The 11468-nt window shown below is 41.7% G+C and overlaps 1 protein-coding gene across 1 annotated transcript; it reads left to right on the forward strand.

Moving 5' to 3' along the window:
• The first annotated feature begins 1099 nt into the window (after nt 1-1099).
• LOC136517834 (serine/threonine-protein kinase SAPK8-like) lies at nt 1100-11201 on the forward strand. Its single transcript, XM_066511482.1, has 9 exons — nt 1100-1553; nt 7893-7967; nt 8045-8146; nt 8230-8283; nt 8385-8477; nt 9742-9834; nt 10038-10142; nt 10396-10494; nt 10625-11201. Exons 1-9 carry the CDS (start codon nt 1362-1364, stop codon nt 10910-10912), a joined length of 1101 nt encoding a protein of 366 aa, XP_066367579.1. The 5' UTR covers nt 1100-1361; the 3' UTR covers nt 10913-11201.
• Nucleotides 11202-11468: the final 267 nt, after the last annotated feature.

Genomic DNA, 11468 nt, shown 5'->3' on the forward strand with positions numbered 1-11468 from the left:
TCATTTTCAATTTTTTTTTCTCAAAAACAATTGGAAGTTAGTAAAGTCACTTTTTTTTTGCTTCACCGGTTGTGGCTTCCATGGCTATACATGGTAGAAAGAAGTTGGACTCAAGTAAAGCTACCATTCTATTCCCTAGTTCTACCTTGAGAATGAGGCACACCAAGTAATAAGTTACAAAAAAAGTTTACATCGAATACAATTTTTCTTATTGTACTATTCAGTACATTCCAATTGAAATCCTGATGTGACTTTTGTCCAAACGAATTCTAACGTTTGAGCCATGCATACTCTTATCTTTCAAACAAGGACTATCAAAATTACTACCTTGTCAGGGGAATGTGTTTCTCATTTTATATTGCTGCCATATATCGGTATCAACATGTTTTGCTCTTCTTTTTCCATAGGATCTAGTAATTTTTTTTTGTACTCCCTTCATCCTAAAGACTTGATGTTTTAATTTTGTTCTAAGTCAAACTATTTTAGGTTTGACTAAATCTATAGAAAGATTCGCTAACATTTATGACACCAAATAGGTGTACCATAAAAATATGTTGCATGATAAATCTAATGATACTTATTTGGTAATACAAAATTATTATTCTAGTATAAATTTGGTTAAACTTGAGATTATTTGACTTTGCACAAAACTAAAACATCTAGGTTTTTAGAACAGAGGGTGTAATTATTTAATTCTCTTAAGATCACCATTTTGGGCAGTGCATAAATGCACAGACTTATTTACATTTACAGTTTTACAAAAAAAAAGTGGAGTTATTATACTCAAGCCTTGTTTAGTTGCACCTCAAATTCTCAAAAAAGTGCTACAGTACCTGTCACATCAAATGTTTGCGGCCGTACATGGAGCATTAAATGTAGACGAAAAAAAAACTAATTGTACGGTTTGGTGGGAAATTACGAGACGAACGTTTTAAGCCTAATTAGTCCATGATTAAACACTAATTACTAAATAAAAACGAAAGTGCTACAATAGCCCCAAATTCCAACTTCCTGAAACTAAACACCCGCTCAGAGCACATATCACAGAGATTCCAAAAGACGACACACCCGATAAAACAACTTCAGCAGAACTCGCCAAGCCCCAAGCGGTTAGCAAGGTGATAAAAGCCTTTCTCTCTCTTGGTCGGCTAGTGACATCACCAACTCGTCGTCGACGGTAGAGAGAGCAGGCTCTTCGGCGATTTGAGAAGAAAAGAGGAGCGAGACTACTGCGAGAGAGCGTGGGCGTGTGTGAGAGAGAGCGCGAGGAGCAGCTGGGACTTGGAGCCTGCGCCGGGGGCCACGGGTCACGGAATCCTACCACTACCAACCCTAGCCTCCGTTGATCGCCGTCTCAGGCCATGGCAGGGCCGGCGCCGGATCGGGCCTCCCTGACTGTGGGGCCGGGCATGGACATGCCGATCATGCACGACAGCGACCGGTACGAGCTCGTGCGCGACATCGGCTCCGGCAACTTCGGCGTTGCCCGCCTCATGCGCGACCGCCGCACCAGCGAACTCGTCGCCGTCAAGTACATCGAGCGCGGCGAGAAGGTATCGTGCTGATCCCCTTCTCCCTCCCCTGTGGATTCGATTCCGTGCTGGCTGTAGTTAATCAATAACCCATCGATTCCACCGCACGGCGTTTGCGTTCCGAGGGGGCTATTCGATTTGGGATGTGAATCCTTTGGGTCCTGCCGTGGGGGTAGGGTCGTAGGGACCGTATTTCAGCCCGAGGATGACATTTGTGTGCATTTAGGTTATTATTTGTTGTTCGAGTGAATATCAGCTGTGGCCTTTTGCTGTTTGTTCCATCTGATACGCAGGATATGCTGAGTACGCACGAATTATAGTTTTGTTCCTGTGAAATTTTGTTTGGGTGTGCTGTATTTGGGGCTAAGCATTTGCCACCACAATCATTAAACAAGCAAGCTTATGCTGATTTGGGTCCAGTCTGGACTGAATACAACAACAACAACAACAAAGCCTCTAAGTCCCAAACAAGTTGGGGTAGGCTAGAGTTGAAATCAGTGACGGACCTAGGTTTTTACCTCTGAGTATGCGCAGCAAAAAAATTTTCTTATGCAATTCGGTAAACCAAAAAAATTTCTTATGCAATTTTTTTTACATTAAAATTTTCTACCTATCTCTATGACTGGCGGACCCCAGGGTATGCGGTGGCCCACCGTGCATACCCTGCAGGTTCGTCCCTGGTTGAAATCCAGCAGAAGCAATCAAGGTTCAGGCACGTGAATAGCTGTTTTCCGAGCACTCCTATCTATGGCTAAGTCTTTGGGTATATTCCATCCTTTCAAGTCTCCTTTTATTGCCTCTACCCAAGTCAACTTCGGTCTTCCTCTGACTCTCTTGACGTTACTATCCTGGCTTAGGATTCCACTACGCACCGGTGCCTCTGGAGGTCTCTGTTGAACATGTCTAAACCATCTCAACCGGTGTTGGACAAGATTTTCTTCAATTGGTGCTACCCCTAATCTATCACGTATATCATCGTTCCGAACTCGATCCCTTCTTGTATGACCGTAAATCCAACGCAACATACGCATTTCCGCGACATTTATCTGTTAAACATGTCGTCTTTTCGTATGCCAACATTCTGCACCATACAACATAACAAGTCTAATCGCCGTCCTATAATACTTGCCTTTTAGCTTGTGTGGTACCCTTTTGTCATATAGGACACCAGATGCTTGGCGCCACTTCATCCACCCTGCTTTGATTCTATGGCTAACATCTTCATCAATATCCCCGTCTCTCTGTAGCATTGATCCTAAATATCGAAAGATATCCTTCCTAGGCACTACTTGACCTTCCAAACTAATATCTTCCCCCCCCCTCGAGTAGTAGTGCCGAAGTCACATCTCGTAAACTCAGTTTTAGTTCTACTGAGTCTAAAACTTTTGGACTCTAAAGTCTCCCGCCATAACTCTAGTTTCTGATTCACTCATGTCCGACTTTCATCAACTAGCACTACATCGTCCGCGAAAAGCATACACCAAGGGATGTTCCTTTGTATGTCCCTTGTGACCTCATCCATCACTAAGGCAAACAGATAAGGGCTCAAAGCTGACTCTTTATGTAGTTCTATCCTAATCGGGAAGTCATCCGTGTCTCCATCACTTGTTCGAACACTAGTCACAACATTGTTGTACATGTCCTTAATGAGCCCGACATACTTCGTTGGGACTTTATGTTTGTTCAAAGCCCACCACATAACATTCCTTGGTATTTTATCATAAGCCTTCTCCAAGTCAATAAAAACCATGTGTAGGTCCTTCTTCTTCTTCCTATACCGCTCCATAACTTGTCTTATTAAGAAAATGACATCCATGGTTGACCTTCCGGGCATGAAACCAAATTGGTTCATAGAGACCCGCGTTATTGCTCTCAAGCGATGCTTGATAACTCTCTCCCACAGCTTCATAGTATGGCTCATCAACTTAATTCCCCGATAATTAGTACAACTTTGAATATCCCTTTTATTCTTGTAGATCGGTACCAATATACTTCTCCGCCACTCGTTAGGCATCTTATTCGATCGAAAAATATGGTTGAACAGCTTGGTTAGTCATACTATAGCTATGTCTCCGAGGCATCTCCACATCTCGATTGGGATACCATCCGGTCCCATCGTCTTACCTCTTTTCATCCTTTTCAACGTCTCTCTGACCTCAGATTCTTGGATTCTCCGCACAAAGCGCCTATTGGTGTCATCAAAAAAGTCATCCAACTGAAAGGTTGTGTCCGTATTATCATAATTGAACAATTTGTCAAAATACTCTTGCCACCTGTGTCGGATTTCATCCTCCTTCACCAAGAGATGCTCCCTTTCATTCTTAATGCACTTAACTTGGTTGAAGTCCCTTGTCTTTCTCTCATGAACCCTAGCCGTCCTATAAATGTCCTTCTCTCATTCCTTCATACTCAAATGTTGGTAAAGATCCTCGTACGCTCTACCCTTTGCCACACTTACAGCTCGCTTTGCAGTCTTCTTTGCCACCTTGTACTTCTCTATGTTGTCCACACTCCTGTCATAGTACAAGCGTCTATAACATTCTTTCTTCTCCTTAATAGCCCTTTGGACTTCCTCGTTCCACCACCAAGTATCTTTAGCCTCGCCTTCACTTCCTTTCGTTACTCCACACACCTCTGAGGCCACCTTCCGAATGTTAGTTGCCATCTTCTCCCACATGTTGTTTATGTCCTCTTCTTCCTTCTAAGTACCCTCTTTGATAACCCTTTCCCTGAATACCTCTGACGTCTCCCCTTTCAGTTTCCACCACTTTGTTCTTTCAATCTTAGCTTGTTTTTCTCTACGGGCACGCACCTGAAAATGAAAGTCTGCCACCAAAAGCTTATGTTGAGAAACAACACACTCCCCTGGTATCACCTTGCAACCCAAGCATGCTCGTTTGTCCTTTCTTCTTGCGAGGACAAAGTCAATCTGGCTAGAGTGTTGTCCGCTACTGAAGGTCACTAGATGAGATTCTCTCTTTCTAAAGAAAGTGTTGGCTATCATCAGTTCAAAAGCTACCACGAAGTCTAGAACTTCCTCCCCCTCCTGATTCCTACTACCATACCCAAAACCTTCATGAACTGTCTCGAAACCTACGCTTGTAGTACCTACAGGCCCATTAAGATCTTCTCGTATAAAAAGCTTCTCACTACTAGGTACAGGTCTAATCAGGCCATCTAAGTCTTCCCAGAACTGTCTCTTAGCACTCTCGTCGAGGCCTACTTGGGGGGCATACACACTAATTACGTTCAAGACCATATCACCAACGACGCTTGACTAAGATAATCCTATCTTCTTGCCTTCTCACTCCCACCATACCATTTTTGAGGCTCTTATCAATCAAAACTCCTACTCCATTTCTATTCGTGACTGTCCCTGTGTACCAAAGCTTGAAACCTGTATTGTCCACCTCCTTCGTCTTCTGACCCTTCCATTTAGTCTCTTGAACGCATAATATATTTACACGCCTCCTAGTCGCGGTATCAACTAATTCTCTTAACTTACCTATAAGCGACCCTACATTCCAACTACCTAAACGGATCCTAGTTGGTTCGACTAGCTTTCTTACCCTTCGCACCCGTCGACTCAGATGTGAAGATCCTTGCTCATTTTTTACTACACCCGTCGCACCAGTCTGGACTGAATCGAAATAATAATTTAATCACCCTGTTTGCTCAAGCGAACATCATAATTTTGATATGCCGCTGGATGCTGGAAGGTGGTTGTGACTTGTGAGCTTGGAGTTACCAGTGAACAGCATCAAATAAACAATATCTAGATTGCTTGATTCTTTATCGAGTTTATCAAGAGATGTGGCCATGGCTGCTACCTATTTGTTTTTTATTTTCTTGAAAATAATATTTCGCCCATGTGACCTGTGCCACCCTGGGGATCGAACGCAGGTCACAAGCGCCACACTCACATGCTGCCACCACTACGATCTCACATGTTATTTGGTCTCAATATATATATAGTTGGATTTATTTTATGCAGATTTAGTAAAAATATGTTCTGTAGGATTAGAAATATTGAGTTATTTAATCCTGGAATATGTTTCCCTGTTTTGCATTGCATATAAAAGAAAAAAATTTCCTTATTTTGAAGTATCTCCTAGGCTCCTAATGTCCGACCCATTTTGTTTCAATCCAAACATAGCAGCAAATATTGATTACTAATAACACAGGTAGCTGACTTATTGGGACTATGCTTCTGTGCCAGCTGATTTTAGCCTAGACTTCACTCTTACTGCTTGGTGTTAGCCATCAGGCAGGGCTGTCCATAAAATATATGGGCCCTGTGCACTTCTTATTTAGGCCCCAAATATAAATACTAAATAAATAAATAGCAACAACATCAATAATTATTCATTGTATTACTACTTCGTATGACCTATTGATAGCCCCTTTCTACAATCAAATCGGCATCCATATTCTTTTTTCTTTATTTCTACGCTTTTCATAGGCATAGTCATGTTTTCAAATCCAACTTTTAGAAAAAAAAAACTTTTGGTGCAACAGAAAAGAACAAAATTAACACGGTTAGAAATTCAGGAAGAACAGTTCTAGGCAGGGGCGGATCTGCAGGGGGGGCTGCAGCCCCCCTCGTGGGCCAAGATTCTCATGAACAGATCTTCCAATCCAGTCCAATAGCCCCTTTCACAGCCTAGGTGTGCTCGGTGCTCCTGCTGCCCCCTTGGTCTGTACGTTTCTTAATTTCAATTAATGGCCTTTTGCCAGATGAGATTATTCTAGTTTCATTATTCCAGCTCATTACTTAGTTTCTTTGTTGCAAACATCTCCCCTGTCTATATAAAAAAAAAATCATCTCCCCTGTCAGATTGCTTCAAAATGCTGAATATTATTACTTTGAAAGAATCGCATCGATTTTAGCCTTCTATTAGTGTATGACTAGTATGATTTATACTCTTCAATTATTTAGCCCCCCTCTTGGTCCGTTTCTGGATCCGCCACTGGTTCTAGGCATATGCCGGTTGAAATAATATTGATCTGGTTAGTACTTAGTATTGTGGCTTCTATTTCTCTTGAGTCTTGATGCTCCGATCCAACAAGAAGTAGCTCCCATAGTCACAGTGCAAACATGTCTAGAATACAAATTGATCCCAATCAATCAATTGAAGCTGGACCTAGGTGAAAGAAAGCAAAATAGGATAGATAATAGAACTATGCCTATAAGCAAAGAGAGAAGGAAACCTGGGGGAGATTCATAGTGTAGTAGGATTTTTAGGCTGAAATCAGGATTAATTCATGCAAGAAAAAATAGATTCAGAGAATCAGTCCCCTTATGAAAGATAGTTTATGATTTGCATGTGGCAAGAGAAAAATACAAATATTTGCATATGGATAGTTAGTGCTACTCTTTTCTCTTGTATTATAGGCTAACATTACTAATGCTGATTAATATATAGACTAATCTTGAGGGGCCCTGTGCTAGCGCACAGGTTGCGCATGCGCCGGGATGGGCCTGCCATCAGGCATGAGCCATTGATCCTATATGTAAAAATCTGTCCATCCATCTGGTTTCAACATTTGTGGATACTGCATCGAATTTTAATCGAGCTGCAGTAATGGTGTATGATTTGGCCCAAAAAATCTGTTATCTAATTGGTAATGATGCTCCATAACTCTATGCCACAACTAACTTCTACTACTTGATGCATAGGAGTGTATGTCTTATAAAAAGAAATTGAAACAGTATGTGTCTAGGACACAACAAAATATTGCATGAATTTCACAAAACCACATTATACTGGGAAAAGGTTTTGCAAGCCTTTTCTGTTCCCTTAGCTAATATTGAGGTAGTTGCATACTTGTGATATTCTACAAGAGCTGACACGTTTGATAGCGTAGTGAGGTGGGGGCAAAGTGGAATCCTTTTGATACACATGTTTTATCCATGTGTATTTCTAACTGGGGGTACCTGTGCATTGTTTTTAATACCATCGATTTACTGTTGTTGTGGCCATCCAGTCTGGTAGTTTTTGATAGAATAAATAATCATTAGTCAATAAAATTTTGAACTTCTGAAACCAAGGATAGCTGAACAGATTCTTGTTACATTCCTTTGATTTTGGCTTCCACCCCAGAGAGACCAACATCAATTCATACTAAAGGCCCAATATTATTTATGATCTCTATCAATAGTAAGACATTAGGTCTAATTTTATGGAATTTTCTCTCTCATTCATTTGGTGATTTGATTTACAATGTCCATGGTCCCTTAAATCTGTTTTCTTTTGTGCATTTTCTTTTTTCTACCATAAATGCTAGGTTCTCATTTCTTACTGCACTCAATTGTTTTATCTTGGTTTTCTTTAATATGTATTTCATTATCATGTGCAGATAGATGAGAATGTCCAGCGTGAGATAATTAACCATAGATCATTGAAACACCCTAACATTATTAGGTTTAAAGAGGTGAGTCTGGATTGTGATGCTGCTTCTCCCCCAGAATTCCATTGTTAAACATTTTTGAAATTTCTTTGTATGTCTAGGTTATTTTAACACCGACCCACCTTGCTATTGTCATGGAATATGCCTCTGCTGGTGAGCTTTTTGAGAGAATATGTAAGAACGTGCGATTCAGTGAAGATGAGGTTTGTGCTTGCCACTTAGTTCATCTTTCTTCTTGACACACCTCTTTCTTGATCCTACTAAGTGTTCATATATATCTTTCCAGGCTCGCTACTTCTTCCAGCAGCTCATTTCAGGAGTAAGCTACTGCCATTCAATGGTATTAGTTATTATATAATGGCATATCTTCCATCCTATTGTTACTGTTTACTCATGCCATGCATTGAGCTGAGCTGCCTATTTTTTATTCTTATTTTCAAGCAAGTATGCCACCGTGATCTGAAGCTGGAGAACACACTTCTAGATGGGAGTGATGCTCCTCGCTTGAAGATATGTGACTTCGGTTATTCCAAGGTTCTTACACATGCCAACTTCATCTTATTCTAGCTCATATTTATGTGTTACGTTCAAGCTTAGTTGCATGGATATGTCAGGTCACCCCTGTCGTATTGGATATGTATCCGATACGGATACACATGGGATACAGCATGGAGATGTCTCCATGGAGTATCGGGGAAAAACATAAATAAGAGCAATTCCGATACGTGAGCGAAGACGTATTGAGGGGTTTTGTGGATACGGTCCAGGCCAGTAGGCCTACTATAACCCTCGACTCACGCACTGATGCGCACCATGCAGCCAGGCACCCAGTGATGCAACACGCCCACTGCTGCCGCCGCCCGCCTGACTTCCTGCTCGTCCAGCTGTTCGCCTGGCCCCGCCACGAGATCCAGCACCGGTGGCATGCTTGAGCTGGCTGCGGCTGTGGCTGTGGTGATGCACACCACCTGCAAGGTGCACGCTGGAAATTTGTGGGCGGTGATAAATCAGCACACGGCACTGCGACAAGCTTCACCACACACCAGTGATAAATCAGCACCAAGCTGGTGATGAGTTAGCGGTGATTTCTTCCATGTTTCATCTTCTCTCCTGTAGCCTCTTTCCTGCCCTGTTCCCCATGTCAAATTAATCTAGACTCTTTGCTTAAAGCGGTGTCAAATTATTCTGAACTGGAACTGGAACTGGAAGGGGAAAGGAATTGTTTCAGTGATTTACTCATCTCCTCCAAGCCTGAATCCTCGCCCTCAAGTACAAAGTGATGTGCTTAGTTGAATCCTCCCTCTGTTTAACTAGTTCTACTTCTGCACTAGGCGCTTATGTTCTCATTTGGATTTTGCAAGTTTGGACTTTGAGAATTGGATGGAGATGCTGGGCAGGCTTGGCTGTTGGAGTGTTGGCTAAATGGAAGTATGAAAAAGATGAGCAGAACAGCACAATTGCAAAAATGCAAGGCAATTTAAAGTTCCTGCTAGTCTGTTACGGCTTTTAGAATTTTAATATGCCTTATTATTTATTTATTAAAAATACTAAAAATGTATCCGTGTATCGTTTTTAAGAAAAATGATGTATTTGTGTATCTGCCTGATACTGGTATGTGTATTGCCTGTGCTGCATAGCGTTCTAGTACATGTTTGTGTGGGTGTGTGGCTAGCAATCATTGAGGTTCCGTTGTTCTATGGCTTAATGTTTACACGATGGCAGTAGAATGATGAATATGATCATAGGGTTGTCAGATTCCTTTTAACGGACAATACCATGCATTCTTTATTCTCTGCAGTCATCTGTTCTTCATTCCCAGCCGAAGTCCACCGTTGGAACACCTGCTTATATTGCACCTGAAGTTCTGTTGAAAAAAGAATACGATGGCAAGGTACTTGTGCTATCACTTTCCTTATTTCTCTTGAGAAATGTGTCTCTGAGAGTTGCGTATACCTCTGCATCAGTGCACTGTAGTTCCATAAACATGTGTCACAGAAAACTTTCACTTATGATTTCTCTTTTAGTGGTAACTGTCTGGTTACCTCCTATATGAGGAAAGCTTCTCCTCACTGATGATTTGTTTATGACAAACAGATTGCTGATGTTTGGTCATGTGGTGTAACCCTCTATGTAATGGTTGTTGGTGCATATCCTTTTGAAGACCCAGAAGAGCCTAAGAACTTCCGCAAGACAATTCAGGTTATCTTTTTTTTTCCCATTCATGGATACAAGTTGAATGCACACGAGTGCACGCGCTTGTGTGTGTGTGTGTGTGTGTGTGAGAGAGAGAGAGAGAGAGAGAGAGAGAGAGAGTCATAGAGTGTGTGTGTGTCCTAGCACACAGCTAAACTCTAAACTAGATCGGCTACTTCTGAGTCTCTGCATGTTTCACTTAATGCATTCTCCTGTTTTAGCTAACGACTAAACTAATGGTAGTGTCATCTTGTTACAGCGCATCTTGAACGTTCAGTATGCAATTCCAGACAACGTGAACATATCTCCAGAGTGCAGGCATCTAATTTCGAGGATTTTTGTTGGAGATCCTGCTATGGTAAGTCCTTGTGTGTTGTAGTTGTAATCTTGCTTTGTTCCTGATACAGTAGGTTCAGAAGATATGCTGCTTCGAGTTTAGTCATATTTATCTGATTTTGTTGTCTTTATGTGTTATATAAAATATCCAGCGAATAACAATCCCTGAAATCCGGAATCATAGTTGGTTCCTGAAGAACCTTCCTGCTGATCTGATGGATGATGATAGCATGAGCAACCAATATGAGGAGCCTGATCAGCCAATGCAGACCATGGATCAGATCATGCAGATTTTGACAGAGGCCACCATACCGCCTGCCTGTTCTCGCAGTATAAATGTCCTAGCTGATGGATTGGACATGGACGATGACATGGATGACCTTGACTCCGACTCAGATCTTGATGTTGACAGCAGCGGTGAGATTGTGTACGCAATGTAAGTAACCATCTCACTAGTCAACCAAAGAACCAATCAGAATCAGGCATGGGATGCCCTGATGTTGTATACTCTGGCAAAGAGCTAGCATCATTTTGTGAAAAATCTCCTGTAGTTTTCTCAGTGAATCGCAACCTGTTCTGTGGAACACAGATAAAACTAGCCTCCCCTTGCTTCCTGGTTACTGAGGTTTGGATACTCGCAGGCTTCGACTTGTGTGTTACTGTTAAATATGTACAAGAAACTTCTACTCATGTTGATCTGTGAATTTGGACTCGGGTAGTGGTTTTGCTCAGTGTTGGGTGTATTCCCGATTTCTGCATTTCAAACTGTGCGATCATTAGGTCTTGTATTTCTGCACTTTTCTGGGTTTCAAATTTTGTGTTTTCGGTGCAATTCACATTTCCGTGCGCAGGGGCACACGAAAATATTATGTGCTTGGGTAAGTCGTGTCACACAAAAAAATGTGTATTACAGGCATTTTCACGTGTGTGTGTGTGTGTGTTAGAGGCACGGCACATTAACATACCTGATGAAATTGACAGTGGGATGGCAAAAAA

Source organism: Miscanthus floridulus, chromosome 2, assembly GCF_019320115.1.
Source record: "Miscanthus floridulus cultivar M001 chromosome 2, ASM1932011v1, whole genome shotgun sequence".
Taxonomy (NCBI): domain Eukaryota; kingdom Viridiplantae; phylum Streptophyta; class Magnoliopsida; order Poales; family Poaceae; genus Miscanthus; species Miscanthus floridulus.